The sequence below is a fragment of the Onychostoma macrolepis genome, chromosome 07, assembly GCF_012432095.1.
Source record: "Onychostoma macrolepis isolate SWU-2019 chromosome 07, ASM1243209v1, whole genome shotgun sequence".
NCBI classification, from domain to species: Eukaryota; Metazoa; Chordata; class Actinopteri; order Cypriniformes; family Cyprinidae; genus Onychostoma; species Onychostoma macrolepis.
Window position 1 is genome coordinate 18,517,147 of NC_081161.1, and position 19,820 is coordinate 18,536,966.

The following is a 19,820-nucleotide window of genomic DNA, read 5'->3' on the forward strand; positions in this document are numbered from 1 at the left end:
TAAGCCACAGATCACTGAAATAAAGCATTGCTTACATAATTTATCCAACTTAATATGCATAAATTTAACAAAATCTTAAATTAAATCCTATTTCGGAAAAAGCCTATTTCAGGTAGTTTCCATATATCTATGCTGTAAGCCAATAATAATAATAATAAAAAAAATTATTCTACATTTTAGAGAAAAAACACTAAACATACAGACATCCAGCTTGTCCAGAAAATGTTAATGTCATATTCCTTTTGGCAATTGTAGCACATCCCCTAAAGGTATGCTTGTACAGTCTTAAACATGGTTAATATTTTCTGTTCCCATGTTGAATTGCATTCATAGTGCTGGTGATTTTAATCCTAACAGGATTATCAGGAGGATCAATGTTAATTTAATTGAAGTCTGCTCTTCAGCGTTCAGATATGCGCCGTGACCCATTTCCTTTGCGGTGGAAATCCCCAGTAACCGGCACCCATCCCCACTGTCTTTGACGCTGTTGAGCAGTCTGTAATTCACACGCTGACGCTAACGTGGCGGTGGGAGGCGGCCCGTCTCTTGATGCGGGCGCGGCGAGGTCGTTTGTGATCAGACTGGCAGTGGCACAGGGGACCCAGGAGAAGCCATAGATACAGAACCACACACGCCCAGCAGGAGGACAGCTTGACCCAGAATGTGGAGTAACTCCCATGGGTGAAGGTGGTCTCCAGCACAGCAGTCTCATAACTGGGGGATACAGAACAGTATTATCAAAATTGTGATTCGAGCCCTCTTTACTTTCATGTACAGTTGTGTGTGTGCTATACGTTTGGCAACAAAATTGCTGAAAAATTCTCTAGATATTAGCTAAATCTGAAAAAAAGCCTTCTTTTAGAGTTAAAAATAAAATAAAAAATATTCAGCTCAATATTTCTACTCAGATCTCCAGAACAGCTCAGACGACTTCTTTAACAACTGACCTGAACCAATTAGTGAGGGTCATCATTACGTAGAGGGAAGCCAGAAAGAAAACAAAATGGAAGAAAAAGTAGCTGTAGGCGACGCGCTGGGTCTCATTGTGGATGACTTTCTGACAGCCTTTGTTCTCGTCAATGACAAACTCTTCCTCTGACGGGACAGAAGCAAAGATACATTCCGTCTCATACACTATTGTATTTAATGACATTAATATATTTGTGAAATCTATGAATATTGGCATTTGTGATATTCTTCTCACCATCTTCAGCTTCTGGGTAGCAGAAGCAACAGGAGGCTTTCTGTTCAGGACAGAGAGTGAGAGACACTGTCAGAGACATTATCCCAAAGACAATATATTTCTGTAATTTTAATAGTTTACTTTAAAAAAAAAAAGAAAAAGAAAATTCTAACACAAAAGAAGATATTTTGAAGAATGTTGGTAGCCAAACAGTTTCCGTTACCTTTGCCTTCCATTATATGGACAAAAATTACAGTTGAAACTGTTTGGTTAGCAACATTCTTTTGTGTTCTGCAGAAAAACGAAAGTCATACATGTTTGGAATGACAGAACTTCAGTTTTTTGGGGGGTTAATTATCCCTTTTAGAGTTAAAGAAATCCGCATCAAGTCACTAATATTTTTATGAGAAAGTCACATACCTGAAACTCATAGCGGTAAACTTTTATCATCCAGAAAGGTCCAAAGACCTCAGCTAAGTATGAAGCCTCATTGCTGAGAGAGAAAATCGGCAGTTAGCCTTTCTATTAATATCCCAATTACTAATAGTTCAGTACTTTTTTTTACTCACCATGCAAAGAGAACACAGCAGTACATAATTGCAGCACCAATAATTGCGACTGCATTGCCTTCATTTTGAATCTCATCCCTGCTGACTTTGGGGTAGCACACCGTTATGTTGATCCCCTGATACTCCACTGAAAGAATACACAAAAGCTGGTGTTATCCATCACACATTTATTTTGTCCTTATGTGAATTCAATTCCGGATTCGTTTCCTACAAACTCATCATTCAGGGTTTCAGAATCATGCCCTGCAAGTTCCTGCTGCATTAAAGGAATAGTTCACCCCAAAATGAAAATTTTAATCATTTACTCAACCTCTTGTCGTTCCAAACCTGTATAAGCTTCTTTCTTATGTTGAACACAAAAGAAAATATTTTGAAGAATTTTGAAGAACGAAACAGTTGTTGGTCCCCATTGACTTCCAGATTAGGGAAAAAAATACTATGGAAGTCAATGGGGACCATCAACTGTTTGATTACCAGCATTCTTCAAAATATCTTATTTTATGTTCAACATAAGAAAGAAACTCATACAGGTTTGGAATGGCATAAGTATCAAATGATTTCAAAATTTTCATTTTGGGGTGAACTATTTCTTTAACAGCAAATGCTCAGTTATTTGAAAACAGCTAATTGAAAATGACTACTTTTAGTGTCACATTTACACGCTCCATTTAAGAATTCTTGAGCCCATTGTTGCTGGGTTTACAGATGCTTTTCTGTGGATACTGTGTGTTATGTGTCTGAGAGAATTCCTCTGAGGTGGGATTAAACTCCCAGCATGCCTCAGGGTGCACTTCAGTCCTTTATGAAGTCATGCAGCAAACAAAGGCTATAAAGCCGCTGATAGTTAGGGAACAAGACAGGACACAGCAAACACACATATACACACACAGCGCCATTCACCAAATGAAAAAAGTACACCGTACACCGTTTCCAGAAGCAACAGTACTGCCATATTAATCTCACCACATATGCGATATTTCAAGCCAAAAGCTCTTCATCAGACGTTATGTAAATCATACTAAATCCAAAACCTGCCAAATGTAAGAATTATTCTGCAATTTTTTTTAGCAAGGGCAGCAATTCCTCTCCTCTGAACTTCAGTATAACATCTGTATTTCAAAAACCCACGTGAAACACCCTCAGCTACATCTGTGTTACATGCTTGAGAGCTTTTCTATGACCTCAGTCACCAAAGCTTTTCTTTCTGGAAATCTCATTCATCTCTGTTGTATGTTAAGCATGCACCATTCATCACCTTTGCAGCGTGCCACAGTTTTCTCTGAATTTCACCACTAATGGATGAAATGACATAAGGTGAGATGACGAAGCAGGAAGAGTTTTGTGGACACCACTGATGACTTTTTGTTAATGACTATGTGATTACAGGCAGTTTGATTCATTTTGCTGCATGGAGGCTGCACTGTGACCTTCAAACATCAGATCAGTCTGTGATCTGCATTGCGCTCTAGAAAGCATTTTAGTGTTTCATAAAGAGCGGAAAGTATTCAAAAAGGTCACCAATCACTGTACAAATGCCTGCCATCATTACTGTGATGGTTAGTTACTTGGCTTTATGTTGACAGGTAGATACAGGCTCACACATGCTGGATCCAGGATTAGTTTCTTCCAGAACAATCAGTGTTAAGTGTTTAATGATCTTGCAAATGTCATTAAAGTCTTACTTGACGCTTCAGCAATGTTGTGATTTGTTTTATTCAAGAATTGTTTTTTATACTTCATATTTTGAAATATTTCGCTTTTCATTTTAATTCAGGTTTTAGTGTTTTTTAATTTTAATGATATTTTGTATTTATGTTTAGCTTTATTTTCACTTCGGTTTTATTGTAGTCATTTTAGTAGGACTCAAAATATACTTTCCATTAGTTCACGATTCAATTCACAATTCTGTTCTCGCTGATCTCAGACCTTCCCAGAGGTGATTGGTCGAGTGACGAATACACTCTCGTGAGCTTTTCTCCACTCTATGAGATAATGACGACTAAATACTTCCCATTTATGGTGAGACGGAAAACATTAAATAAAAAAATTAATATACTTAGCCTATTTTACATCGACAGGATTTATTTGTTGAGTGACTGTTGTTTCTTTATTTAGTTAAAAATGAACTAAAAACATCTCAGTCTAGCTCTGGAGGTGTGTTGTGTGTAAATCTGCATACAGTGATTGGTCAGGTGTTAGCGTCAGTCTGTCATTGAATTTAACAGCAGGTTTCCTGATTCAAGCATTTACAAAGTGTTTCTTTTTCTGTAAAGTTTATGCTGACCTGATAGGTGTTTCTTCTACCAGGGAGAACCCAAAACATCCTTTCATAATTAAAGGTATGCCATGCTTTAATTTATTAGTTATTATTCACCTATGTGAATAATACATAATATGACTTCCATACAAAAACAACACCAATAAGCCAGAGCAGCATATATATATATATATATATATATATATATTTAGATACGTTTAGGCTATAAGACAAGACACCACAGGGTAAAAATTAACTAACAGATGTCACCATGCATGTTCCTTTTGATTAATGACAGCACATTCAGAAAATTGTTTTGTATTGCAAGAATTCTGAAACTTTATAGCTATTTAAATATTGTTGAGTTGGATCTCAACAAGTGGATCTATTTTCATCCCTCCTTAAATCAGAAAACATTCGACAACCAGAAAAACAAATCACCTTATTTTAGGGAAAAAACATGTTATATAAATCAGGAAAATGCTATTTAAACAAACATAAGTGCTCTTTTGAAGTGACTCATTTCGAGAAAATGGCCTTTAAAGACGTATTATAATTGCAATCTACTGACGCAAGTAGTGTATTTTGGATGTTTTCTTTACACTAGTCTGAAAGAAGACATGTTATGAGAGCAAAATAGCCCAAAATCTAAAAATGTACCAGTGCATGAAAAAATAATGGTTTTGCCTGTAGTATCTTGCCTTAAGACCTGAATCTGTTCTGCATGTGACAAGCAGGCTTTCTGACTTACCCTTCTCTGGTGGACGGCTGGATAGAGCAGAGAAGGTCAGGTACATGACATAGCAGCAAATAATGGAAGCCTGCAGGAGTCCTGAGCGGGGCTGCTCTGAGAGGGACAGCAAAACAAATCGTCAGCTTCAATGATAGTTAAATTTCTGGTTCAATTGTTGCAAGAGCATTCCCACAAAACCTCTATCTTTTCTTGATTTGTTTATATTAAAACTGCTAAAATAAGCTACTGAGCTATTGTTTTGGTGAGAGAACGGAAACAGATCACTAACTTTGCTGCACACAGGGAGTGACCGCAATAAAGGACATGATGGTGCAGAGGGCCAGGTTAGTCCATAGCAGGGCTTTATTCAGGTGGCATCCCGCTGGGTGAGTGTAGTATTTGTACATAAAAGTGAAGGCCATGGTGGCGATGGTGTAGAAAAAGAGGGTAGCACACATGACTGCCACATACCACCTCTTATTCTCTGCTGCACCGGTTAACCTGGAAATGAGAGAGACAGGGTGAGATCAGTGACGCCTCACGTCTAAACTGAATTCTGTTGTGTTAAAATGACTTTCTGCCTCAAAATGGCTTGAGGTATACTCCACGAACATCTGAGGAAAGCTGGCTGTCAGAGGGAAAACGGGGAGATGAGTTTGAATGCGTGTTTGTGTGCATGCGTATATGAATAAGTGAGATACCAGAGCGAGAAACAGGAAGGGAGTGAAGGACAGAGATTATCTAAATCTCTAAAACTGTGGAGGGAGATATTTTATCATTCCAGAGCGAGATGTGACTCGGACATGAACCAGATGTGGTTCTTCATAGTCTGATAATTGGGTGCTTTCCTACAGTAGTTGTTGTAGGTTATTGCAGGTTTGTTTTAGGAGGTCGTACCTATACTGTCTGTGTGAACCTAGTTTCTTCACTCACCAGTTTTTATTCCATGTATGAGCGAAAGCAGTGATGAGAATGAGTTGAATGAGGATAAAAGCAAAGCCTCCCACTACTCCAACATAATGCCAGGCTACATGAAGAGAGGAGAAAAGAGAAAAGTTTAAATTAAAGTAAGATTGAAATCCAGTGAACTGAGATTTATGGAACGCTGGGCTTAATTCTGAATCTTGAGCAAAAAAGTCATACATAAAACAGTTTGTCTGTAAAATGTCACACTGAATTGAACATTTAAAAAAGAAATGTGTTCAGGTTGTCTTTCATAAATGAGGCCCACTGAGTGAATTCCCACGTTGTGCGCTAATGGAAAATGTTCAGTGTGTCTATAGTGCCACCTGGTGGATTAAAAAACAAAAACAAAATTCAATTCACATTATCCAGACTGGCCAGGGCCATGAGCCTCTAATATAATCCCATTAAGCACATAATCACTTTAAATACAGACTATTCACTACCATCTCCATGTTTTGATCGATATACTTCCTTTCCCATATCATATGGATGCACAATATATTGGTATCGTATTGGTTATTTTCCAATTTTAGGGATTCATTTATGGTTATCAATGTTGAATATTTAATTATGCATTCTCATTTCCCTTATTTTTACATTTAGACCATCATGTAACACACATTTAAAGTTAATCTTTAAAACTATTTTAATCACACAGTTAAATTCAATATTTAGCCAAACTCAGAATGGATATATATTTTTCATACTATACTTGTGAATGTCTAACTTCACTTGTTTCAAATTATTTACTTTAGTTTTTAGCATTATTATTATTATTATTATTATTATTATTATTATCATTTAGACAAAGCAGAATTCTGATTAATCATGACTTAATTATAGAATTGGGTGATATCTCACATTGATAACACACGCTACCGTTTTTTAAGATTTAGTTAATGTGTTTGAAATTTGTCTCTTAATTAAAAAAAAAAAAAATACAGTATAATTGTGAAATATTATTTAAACGACTATTTTTTATTTGTATATATTTTAAAATGTAATTTATTCTTGTGAAAGCTGAATTGTGAGCAGTCATTACTTCAGTCTACAGCAGGGGTCGGCAACCTACGGCACGCGCAACAGTGGCACGCAGAGGGATACTCGCTGGCACGCGAGCCATAGGGAAAACTGCATACTGACGTACATTTTGAGGTAATAACTTCTCATAGTCACACAGCCTGTTAGGAGCTATAAATACTATTAAAGTGTGAGAATTAACTTGCGCTAATCTACGGATGCGCGCGCGACCGCTGCACATACTAGGCGCTTCAGATCAAATCCTCAGCGGTCTGACAGCGCTCGTCAATGTCAAAATGACTGAGATGACCAATCAGATCAAAGTAGGCGGGGTTTATCATTCACAGATGCTGAGCGCGAAGCGTCGGTTTAACGTTGAAAGAGGGCGAGGTAAGATGAAGCTGCAAATCATTTAATATTAGTCAACTGTTTTACGATAGAAATGTTAATTGACCGACAGCTATATCCAGTGATGCAAACTACATTAATTTTTTTTTTTTCTCAAATATGGCCATTTTGAAAGAGAGAGAGAGGTCTACATCTGTCTCTCTCTACAAACAATGAAGCTGAGTTTAGTTACTTAAAAAACAGCGCGTTGCTGAGAAATATAATGTAGCGATTCAGTATCGATTAATAAAATTTGCATGGCAGCACTGACAATAAGTTTATGAGCTTCTGAATGTTACTTTTTGCAGAGTGATCTCCGATCTCTGTGTGCTAGTGGTGTGCGCGCGCATCAATTAAAGCAGCGCATTAATATAGATCGGTGATTAAACTGAACGGTTTTAATGCATTGGCCTTGTCACGCACATACAGTGGTGTTCAGTACGGTCACACTGTATATCTGTTATTCAAGAAACCTTTGAAAAGTTTAAAAATCTATTTATGCATGAAAATCAAATATTGTTTTTTATCATATCATTTAAAAATGTGTACAGTATAAATACAGAATGCACATAATACAGGTGGTATTGGCACAGTGGTTAACCAGAAAAATAAAAAATGGCACGTCATGCCGAAAAGGTTGCTGGCTCCTGTCACATGATCTTTCAGAAATATGCAGACATGGCATTCAAGAAACATTCTTATTATTATCAATGTTGAAAACAGTTGTACTTAATATTTCTGACCCTGGCTGTGGAACCTACATAAAATCATCCTTTATAAGGTAAAGAACATTCTGTGAAAATGTAACCTTGATAACTTTAATATTAACTGAGTAAGATTGAAATCATAATGAACTTAATGCTTAAATCAAACTTTAATGCTTCTTATCTCATAATTAGATTTTGAGACTTTAGCCTGGATTACACAGACAGGGTCACATTTTCATAGAACTTTTATACATTTTATTTTCAGGACACTTTTATGAATAGAACAGCATTTATAGCAATTTTATAATTGTTTTTGCTCATTTTTGATCACAATAATATGTTCTTGTGTCCAAAAATTAATTAATTAATTAAAAAAAAAAAAATACTGACCCCACACTTTTGAACTATAGTGTTATTATTGGATTTATTGGTATCAATCCAATCTTGCAAATGTTGATATTGGTGCATGCCTATATATTATTTATCAGAAATATAAGCTTTCAGAGATGATCAGCTCACCATGCAAAAAGGATTCTGTGGGAATAAAGAAGGCAGCAGCAATCATTCCAAGCATGGTGATGAACTTCAGAAACCAGAACCTAAGTGAGAATGAGGAGAATAAGTGTTGTGTTAGTTTATTTATATTAAGTAACTCAATAAACCTGTTAAATGGATGAGCCAACATGTCATATATTCATAGTCCAAAATCTGTTGGGGTTGGTCCTACAAGCACCTCCAAAGATCTGGTTGACCCTTGTCCATATCATGTTCTTCCTCTTAACAACTTTTCTCAGCAACTTCCTAGAAGAAGCTTTAACAATCTAAAGAAGAAGAAGAAGTGCACCTTTTTCCACTATAGAGAATCTTTTTTGTGCAACGGAAAGGTTCCATGGATGTTAAAGGTTCTTCATGTAACCATAGATGCCAATAAAGAAGCTTTATTTTAAAGAGTGTAGGGAATAATGACACTGACCCGTTATGAATGAGGGCTCGGAAATCCTGACTAGACTTCACATCAATGAGGAAGATGGCCATCATCAAGTAGAAACAAGCTGTGCCGAAACACACCCTGTAGACGGCAGAGTAGCCCACCAGCATCTGACAGTCTCCTCCACCATGAGCCTCATCACACACCACGTTAAAGAAAGGCACCTGAGGAAGAATGATGTCTGTTATTGCATGGCACAGCATTTCTGTAGGGCACAGACTGCTGGCATGTGTAGCCGGTGTGTGTCCTGCCAAGCAGATTAGCCGAGACTTGATTGGATGAGGCTACAAATGAAGCAGAGTTTGGGGTGTTTACATAAAACTAGGTTAGAATCACTAGAGTCTGTGCAACTTGTAAACAACTTACATTCTCCCTCACTGCCTCTGACACGGTCTTAGACAGCATGAGGCATGAGACAGTGCAGGCCAGGATGTGGAATAATGTGTACATGATCCGCGTGGTGGTTGATGATTTGACGGGCGGACAGAAGGAGCAGCACAGGGAACATGGTGCTGGGCCACAGCAGCAGCATATCTAATGGAAAAAAAAGCAGACCGGTCAGGGTTTGGGATTAATCGAGTTCACTCAAAGCATCTGGATTTTTCTGATGGACTGGGGCTGGTTGCCTGGATGAGGTCCAAGCATCTTTTATCCTCAGCTAAACCCAGAAGCATAGATTGGTCTGAAACTCGGTTCCCATTGACTTTACAGATTAACAATCCATCTTTTATGAGCGTATACAGGATTTGGAATGATAACGGCACGTGTTATAGTGAAAAATCTTTCAGAAATGTTTAACACTGTGCTTCAATCCAATATCCTGTTGCAGTCATTCACTATTTGAAATCCAGGGAAAAGCCTTCAAAATATATAGTAATTCTCAATTGAAATGTCGAGTTATATAAATGTCTAACCCATTTGCAATTGACCTTATGTTGTGTTCCAGTCATTTTGGCCTGGAGGATTTTCTTTTTCATGAAAATACTAGTTAGTGTTATCACACTGGACTAAAACTTACCGACTTTGTTCACTCATGATATAACAACTTCCCAAACATTTTTGGATAATATTTGTACTTTTTTGTGATTTCTCTCGTTGATGCACTTGTGGTGTTCCCCATCAAAAACGACCGACCTACAAAATTTATTTTACAAATTTCTTGTTATGGTATATTTTTACCAAATCTTACCAAATTTTTTTTTTCTCTATTAGCATAGATTTTGTTTTTCTCTTTGGAACTAATTGATTGTAGGCCTCATGATTTGAGCTCATGCACCTTTGTACACAATGTTCACTCCAAAAGGTGCAGATTAATGAAATTTGGTGATAATGTAGCATAGTGAGAGATTTACAATCAATTTTTTAAAGGCCGGCCATTTGTGACCAGGAACACCAAATTAGGTGATGCATTTTTCTTTTTAAAACACAGCACAAGGGATGATTCACCCAAATTTTATATTCTGTCATTACTCACCCTCATGATGTTCAAAACCTGTATGGCTTTCCTTCTTCTCAGAAACACAAACAATATTTTGAAAAATTTCTCAGTGTTCAATTGTTCATGCAATGAATGTCAATGAAGGACCAGCGTTGTTTTGGACCTCACTGACTTCATTGTATGGACAAAAACAGAAACATTCTTCAAAATTCCTTCTTTTATGTTCCACAGAAGAAAAAGAGTTAAACAGGTTTGGAATGACATGAAAATAAGTAAATGATCGTGAGATTTGATTTGACATATAGCTGTTTAGAAACAAAACCCTCAGGTGCAAATTAGTTTTAAAGGACAGCAGAATATTTTTGTCCTAATTTACCATGACTCAGTGTATTGGTACCAGCTGGAAGATTTGATTTTGTCATTTATAGAAATTGATTTACCAAAATTGCACAAAAGTTCAAAGGTTTTATCAGTGAATCTCACATCTCAAAGAAAAACAAAGCAAAAACAAACTTAACAATCTGTAAACTCTCAGAAATAAAGGTACAAAAGCTGTCACTGGGGCGGTACCTTTTCAAAAGGTACATGTTTGTACCTAAAGGGTCTATTTTGGTACTTTAAAGGTACATATTAGTACTTAAAGTATACATATTTGAACCTAATAGATACAAAAGTGTACCTTTTGAAAAGGTACCGCCCCAGTGACAGCTTTTGTACCTTTATTTCTGAGAGTGTGTATATTATACAAACAAATAAATCATCTACCCTAGATTACAAGTAATTTCCTTATTAACTAAACGAAATAGGGCTACCCCTGTTTTATCATTAATTTATTTGATAAATGTTCATTTAATATAAAAAAAAAAAAGTCTAAAAGTTCACTGATGGTGCATCACTGTATTGTACATAAAATTCACTTGAGACAAGCTGTCTAATTACTACGCTCTTAACTGCTCGTAATAAATCAGTGGCAATATTCCTACAGCCAGTGAAGGAGGATGAAAACACACTGACTCTTAAAGCTCAAGATGATAGAATGAGTCATCCATCCTCTTAATTACATTTGACAGATAGCACTTTCCATGATGTCTGTCCGTTTCTGTTGCTGTTGAGAGAGGAGTTTTACCTTGCATACCAAACAACAACAATAACAACAACTTTAACAGTGCAATAAAAATAGTAGTCATCTAAAATAGTAGTGGAATTCAAGTTTAAAAGTGGATTGTTCTATTCTGGTGATTAAACACAACCACTACTTACTTAAATAGAGTTATTCAAATGAAAATGCACTAATGCAGGGTTAAATAGCTGATTCAATAAAAAAATGAAATGAGCTGAGGACTAAGAGCATTATGCCAGAGCATTATGACAGCCTGTAAACACACTGTGTCACTTCACAACCTTTTCAATATTTTCTTTTCAATAATCCAACTGTTAGCGACTGAAAATGTACTAGTTATATGATAAATGACATTAGACACAGGCAGGTCATAAATTCTCATTCAGTTCTAAGTTCTACAAAGGCAGATTAGATTCTTATAAGAGAAGCTTGAATAAAGCTTTTCTTGTGTTTCAGTGATCACAGATCTCTGAGAAAAATATTAATCATCTGACAAACCTGATATGTCATTCTCACATGTCATTCTCTCTCTCACCTGATAAGCCACCATGTTCAGGAAATAGTTGTAGACACCGCTGTGGTGTAAAGCTTGAGAAGTCGACATGGCTTCTTATTTCTCAAGGACGATAAGTCATTAAAACAAGACCTCCAGAAAAAAATACTGGAGAAAATATAATAAATAAAAAAAGTATATGCTATAACCAGCCAGGATCAGGACACTGTATTATCTGTAGGAGCTCCTCAGCTTTACAGGAAAGAGTCCTCAGCTAGTTTCTCCTGCAGGTGTAGTTCCACGGATCCCCAAATGCACGCCCTCATTTTGCTCTCGTGGGAATATCCGAACAGTGTTCCCATATCCTATACGAGCAGCCTGGTGTGAACAAGGGTGGATGCCCAGTTGCCCTCCCTCCAGTCGCCTGTACTCACCCTGTGAGATTAGGCAACAAGAGCAGCAGGAGGAGGGGGCAGGTTCTATGTGTTGGCCCATCTGTCCCTCCCTTCCCCCTCGCTCCAGTGCACCAGCTCCAGAGCACCGTCACACGCAATAAGATTGCTACAGGGTCCTAATCGCTTTAGGGCAAAATAATGTAATCACTTGCGATTTTGTGACTTCTCTCTCAAAGTAGACATACCTTTGGATTCCCCCTTTTGGCAAAGTGACACCTTAGCAACCGTTCACTTGTCTGACTTTAAAGAGGCCTCTAGTCATTATGCTTTTGACCCAGAAAAAGAGGGACACGAATGAAGCGAGTGTTTGGAGGAATGCACAGGAAAGGTGGCACAGGTCCAGTCCTGCATTTTTTTGCATACATTGACCACCGCCTAATGTAAAATGGGGGTGCAATTTAACAAACACAGCAATCTTCACAATTATTTCAGCTGTTATGAAGTGGATAAACATCATATATGTAACAGTGTGTCATGTCTCTGTAGTGTTACGGGCTGTGTTATGAGTTGTTAGCATGCAGAGCGGGCGGTAGCTCTATATTTAGGTCAGTGTGTATGTGTGAGGATGTGTACTGGGATTATCCTGGAGTTTTTAGTCCTCGTCTCAGCCTGGGTGACCTTCTCGCTCCGGTAGAATGACACACTAATCCAGACGACAAGGGTCTGGCAAACACAGGCCCACTTGAATTTATCATCACCCTTCAGCATCATGTGCAGATTTGACATCGTACTGTGACGTTGATTCAGAAATCACACTTGAAATTTCACTCAAATGTAGAAATTGTTGCCAGTTAACTCACCCTGTCATTACAAACTTTCATATTCCTTTTGTGGAAGCCAAAAGAATATATTCTAAAGAAAGTTGTGGTCTAAACAACACTGGACTTCACTGACTTTCATTTCATTTTTCACAATATCTTCTGGTTACATTTTTTAAGGTGATGCCGTTACAGTGTAATTACACAAATAAGCACTAATTAAATGTATTTATATTAAGTGTCCTTAACTATGTCCTTATAAATTAATCATTGGATACAGTTCGCTTATTGTGTACATACATGTTTTTACATTGTACTTATTTGAAAACACCAATCTGTAATTAATTTAACTGACCACTGTTGACCCAACCTCCACCCCTTAAACCTGACCAAACCACCAAACCTGCCCCTAACTTATATTTAACTTTGAATTTTTAGTGACTAATTAGATTAATTAATGAACAAATCATGTAATTATTTAGATAACAAAAATAAGCCCTAATTGTTCAATATATCATTATAATACCACATATCCACTCCCTGGAAAATTAATTGAAAATCATTATTAAACATGATTTACAATTAATTTAAGATTTGTAACATTTCATTTAAAATTTAACCATGAAAAGTTATAACTGAAGCTGAAATGCATGAAAACAAACCTCACTGGCTTTCACATAAAGCGTTCACAAAAAGGTTTTTTTCTGTTTGCCATATTTAATGTGCCAAAGATAAAATGAAAAAATGCAAAAATGTAACTAGTGCTTTTCAAGTTAAAATAAAACCGTAAGGAGTAAAAAGTAGTGTTTTTTTCTTCAGAAATGTAATCAAGTAAAAGTACAAGTAGTCAGTTTAAATTGTACTTGAATAAAGTACAAATCCCCAAATAATACTCAAGTACAGTAATTAAGTAAAATTACTCAAGTATTTTACACCCCTGGGTTTAGGGTTAGTTGTTTGTAATTATGCACAATTTTTTAAATGTTATTATAGTAAATATATGAAACGTAATATTACGTCATGTTAAGGTAAAGTATTAGCTTTCTTTTTTTGTGCTCTGCAGATGAAAGAAAGTCATACAGGTCTGGAATTACATGATTTTTTGGGAGAACTATCCCTTTCTGCTGCCATTTACAAGAAAAGCATTCTTTAATGTAAAATTGAAAACTTCTTTTCTTGATATATGTGTAATTGACAAATAGCTAGTAAAAAAAAATGCTTTTTTTGTAAAAGACCATTTTTGAAGAGGAAATGCATATATTTATGTAGCGTGAAGTCTGGTCTTTGAGAAAATATAAAGGGTCCATAACTTCATCAATTCCAATTCCTTCATTGTGTTTTTTGTGTTTATTTTCGTTTTTTTTTTTACATTTTTACTGAACTGTACCATAAATTTGGTGTGACATAGCAAAAATTAAGAAAAAAAAAAACTCTTAATAATATATAAATAGCATGAGAGAGATTTATCTTCATTGTTAGATACTTATTTTCATATAGTGTTATTTATTTAATATGAAATTAAAATCAACATCATTTTTTCTCCATGACTTGTTGGACAATTTCAAGACAAACTTTGACAACAAGATAAACTTTGCTGTCATCCATTCAAAACTGCTGAAAATTACACCATTTTAAGCTGAGTGATATTTGTATCTCCCCTATTGCAATACTCAACTGTCTTTTTTTTTTTAAAGATATTTTGAGATAAAAACAAATGTGTGTCACACCATAGGACATTACGTCACACTAAAGGACAGAAATGGTAGTTATTGAAGTATTTCTATTTGATTTTGAACATGTCAAATGAGAAAGAAAGTTTAATTTTGATACAAACAATACCAACATGCTTTTTTAAACAAAACAAAATAATTTTCATCAACAAAATTCAGTCTCGTAGTCAATCAGTATGTTACTGAAATTCTTCTGGCCCCCCGCTGCATGTGTGGCACAGCTTGACTGGTTGATTGACAGATTGATATTTATGATACAGCTAAATATTTTTGATATATGATTGAAACTATATTCATTAAGATGTGAATGATTGCTACTCTTTTTAAGGCATGATTTTGATTCTATTTACTTTCTGCATCGTTCTCTTAGGATCTCCTCCCTTCTGGTGGATCCCTGTTAATTTTCTGTCTATATTTCTGTATCCTCTCTCTTCCACTAATTTTTCTCCCTCAATTCTTTCTGTTTCAAAAACAAAGTATCACATTTTATACTTATTTTTATGACACTTTATAACAGTACAAGTTTTCTACAAAAACATCAGAAAATAGTTTAATTAATGTAATTATTTCATTTAAGAACACTGAAAATAATCAAAAAAGAATAAAAAGGAGTTAAACAAATCTTATTTAATTATTTAAAATGTTTTTTAAAGAGACCTTGTCCTCTGGTGTGGCATCTTTGCCCTGTGGTGTGACAGTACAGGCGACACACCAGAGGACATATTCTGTCACACCAAAGGACGTTTCAGCCTTTTTCTGTCAATTAATGACCTTGCTATTCCAAGCTAACCTGTCATTAGCAGTTTGCAAGACACATTTGCATAATTTTCCATGATTATGTAATTTAACATGCAGTTTTTAATTAAAAAATATAATTTAGGGGTGTCACACCAAAGGACAACATTTAAATATTTGAACAGCAAAAATTGACCATCTGCACATGTCGTGGGCTTTACAGTGGGCTTCAGTAACATGACCATGAATGGGGTCCTTCATCTAATTAAATTTTTTCTGGAATTGCTGATTTAAAATCAGCATATGGTGTCACACCAGAGGACATGGTTTTCAGAGACAAACTGTATCAAGTTCCTACACTTTCAGAAATATATGGATGAAAAAAATGATTGCCATTTACTAAAATAGACACTTGCACAATTATGCCGGAGGTATTTATTAACACTTTTATGCTTTTCTTTTTAATTTATAAAAGTTGTAATTTATTGAACCATGCTTGAGACAGTCACACCATAGGACAATTTTGACATTTGGCTCAAAAATTAAAAAAATCGAATAACATTGCAGCTTTTATAATCACAGTTCCATGTAGGACTAAGAAATGTTTCATGATTTACAGCATTTTAAATAATATAATATTAATTATATTCATTTTTATCTTGCGGGACAGTGAAAATGCCTTGTCAGGTCAACAACCCATATATCTTCAAATGGCAAATCTCTCAACCCAGCTAACAGAGAATATTCTCAGAACTTCAGCTTTCAGAACTTTCTGGCAAGGTTTTCTAGTTCTAGAGTTCTTCCAGTCATATTTATAGAATGTTTGTTCCAAGTCTAGCCTTTTATAGCATTCTCAAAAATGTTCTGCATACATTGTTCATCGTTTTAGTTTTATCCTTGACATGTTATAGTTCCAAACATATGGTGCTCAAGCACGAGGCACCGAAAAAGGTGCAAGACTCAACTCAACTGTCAAAGATGTCCATCTAGTGCATTTTTTTACCTAGGCAATCGAAAAAGCAGCATAGTGACACAGAAGAAGAAAAAAGAAAGAAAAAAAAAACCCTGTCGAGTGTGACAGTCACCTGTATAAAGATCTGTATCAGACTCTGTAGGTCTGGTGCAGTAATTTAACCTATTTGTTAATGTCCCTGAAAATCCAGCAAGGAAATGAATAGTGGGATGTAATTGTAAAGCAGAAGCTTTTCAAGTGACTGTTTGAGTTTATTGTTGTTTACGTACTTCTCTCAGTACAGACTCTGTGTACTATTTCAGTCCGGAAAGAACTTTTCAGAGTATTGACGGTTCCACAGAGTCGTGTGGCCAAAACCTTGCTGGACACAATATCATTACATAACACTGTTTGTGGGATGCAGCTATCAGAGTGGCAGCACATTACAGCACGGGCACTGTATTTTTCTCTCTTAAGAAGAGGGAAAGTCTATGAAATAGGTTAAGAGAGGAATAAATTTGTCTGTTTTTGTAACTAACATTCTGCTTTATGAATCAGTGTTATTTGCTCTGTAAATAGATGCATACAAATGTGTTACTAGGAATTTAGAGTTTAATTTAGCAGCTTTAATCCTTGTTTAGCTAAATCACACAGACATGAACTTTTCTAAACCAATTAGAGTCTTTTAAAGTATACAAAGTGTATACTCAATGAACCTCTAATCTCTCTCTCAGTGTGAAACACCCAGAATGACTGGAGGTCTTTTCACTCAATAATTGGGGGCCTTGAGTGAGAGAGGGACACTAGCACACTGTTCCAACAAAAGCACGGCTGACAACATACAATGCAAATCACTCAGCCAGGCCCATGAGAAACATTTGATCTATGTTATTTCATGGGCTTTAGAATAAGTGATGGGAAACATTCATCCACAGACGCACTCGCACACACACACACACACACACACACACACACACACACACACACACACACACACACACACTCTCACACACACACACACACACACACACACACGGTTCTACAATTTGGCCTTTAAGAGAATGAACGTTTACATTCATGTAATGATCAACAAATAGGGTATTAGCTGCTTGTGTTATTAGATTAAAATATAATGTTAAATGTTGTTACTACATTAACTTTTAGCATTTTATACAGTTTTTTTTCAACTGCTTACACACAAAATCTTTACTTGTCACACAATTTCTGAAACCTGACACTCAAACACCAGAACCACACACCAAATCTGCAAAACCATAAACTAATTATCAGTTTTCAATTTCATAAAACACTTTTTGCAAAGCACAACACACACTTCTCTATGTAACACACAAAAATCTAAATCTAACAGGAATTAATATTATGGCAAAGGTGTTTGCAGATGTTTGCTTTTAAGATGTGTTTGTGATATTTTGAATGCAGTGTTTCATTTTCAACAGATGTGAGGCATTTTGCATTTTGTGTGTGCAATTCTTATTGTGTGTAAAGTTTTGAAAAAAAGAGGCAAAGTTTTGAAAATGTGTGTAAGCAGTTGAAAAAAAACTGTAAAAAGAGAAACATATTTCATCACAAATCTGATTCAAAACACCTGATGGAAACATGAAAACCATAAGGAGATAAACAGGTTACTCTAAATAAATAAATAAATGCTTTGCAAAAATTACTGTAGAAAATATAATAAATAAAAAAACAACAAATTAAATGTATAAATATGGTCAGTAAAAATAATAATAATAATCTTAAAGGAATGGATTTTTTATTCTCTTCCAAATTCTGTCATCATATGGGTCTTAAAAAGTTCACCCTTCCACAAATTAAGTTCTTAAAAAGGTTTTAAATTGGAGCAGAAAGTCATGAATTCTTTTAGTTACAGTCACAACATTAAATGTTGCTTTCACAGAAAAAATGTATATCTTCCTCAGTATTTCTGTTTTCCAAAACAAATATTTAAAAACTCTTATATGAAGATACATTTACTTGAAATGCAAAATGAAGATATGAAGTTTTCTTTCCTGAGACATTTAACAAAATTGAGTTTATACTTAAAACAAGACATAAATATCTATCAATGAGGAATGACAACTTGTTTCTCCTTTGAATTAAGCGTATTTTTCTGACCCCATTGGCAGACATTTGTTCTTGTTTTAATCATATCACAGTTTCTCAGAAAATGTTGCATCTGATTTAAGAATCTTTAGACATTTGCAATGGAAAACAAGACAGAAATACTGAGGAAAAACATCGCTTTTTGCAGTGTGATGAGAATGTACTTTACAGTTTGTTTGTTTTTAAATTGCTTGCACACATTTTCAAAACTTTGCCTCCTCTTTTCAAAACTTTACATACAAGTCCAAGAATTGCACACACAAAATGCAAAATGCCTCACATCTCTTGCAAAATGAAGCACTGCATTCAAAATATCACAAACACATCTCGGTAACACTTTACAATACGGGTGCACAAATATGCATTAAATACTAATGCACAGATAATCATGAGTTAATGTGTAACTCATGAAGAACTAAACCATTTATTAATGATTACTGCATCAGCAACTAATGAACATTCTGTATGATTCATAGATTAAGTAATCAATGAACTGTTATTAGTTAAATGTGTTATAATGTATTAATTCCCTAATAACATATTACAGTATATTGAAGTAAATGCATATGTTAATTACCACATTTGGTCGAAGCCATGCCTTTCAAATTCCAGTTGTCTGCTTTAATTAATCATTAGCTAATGATTTGCAAAGGTATCATTATGTTATGACTTTACTTGTTGAGACAGAAATATTAACTAGTTGTTAAGTAATACGTCATTGTGGTTATGGATTTTGAAGTAGTTAGTTAGTCATGTGTCTCAACAAGTAAAGTCGTAACATAATGATACCTTTGCAAATCATTAGCTAATGATTAATTAAAGCAGACAACTGGAAGTTGAAATGCATGCTTCAACCCACGGTAATTAACATATGAATTTACACTATTAGTTAATATAATATGTTATTAGGGAATTAATACTTTATGACACATTTAACTAATAACAATTTATTGATTACTTAATCTATGAATCACATAAAATGTTCATTAGTTGCTGATGCAGTAATTATTAATAAATGGTTTAGTTCTGCATGAGTTATACATTAACTCATGATTATCTGTGCATTAGTTAAGCACGAATTAATGCATATTAGTGCCACCATATTGTAAAGTGTTACCCACATCTCAAAAGCAAACATTTGCAAACACCTTTGCCATAATATTAATTCCTGTTAGATTTTTGTGTTACATATAGAATTGTGTGTT

The 19,820-nt window shown here is 35.3% G+C and overlaps 1 protein-coding gene across 1 annotated transcript; it reads right to left on the reverse strand.

Moving 5' to 3' along the window:
• Positions 1-42: 42 nt before the first annotated feature.
• Positions 43-11,972, reverse strand: serinc4 (serine incorporator 4). Its single transcript, XM_058781601.1, has 12 exons — positions 11,904-11,972; positions 9,177-9,344; positions 8,796-8,974; positions 8,342-8,421; positions 5,676-5,769; positions 5,032-5,243; positions 4,761-4,856; positions 1,753-1,879; positions 1,604-1,676; positions 1,205-1,244; positions 948-1,095; positions 43-714 (listed from the first exon to the last, which is right to left on the reverse strand). Exons 1-12 carry the CDS (start codon positions 11,970-11,972, stop codon positions 504-506), a joined length of 1,497 nt encoding a protein of 498 aa, XP_058637584.1. The 3' UTR covers positions 43-503.
• Positions 11,973-19,820: the final 7,848 nt, after the last annotated feature.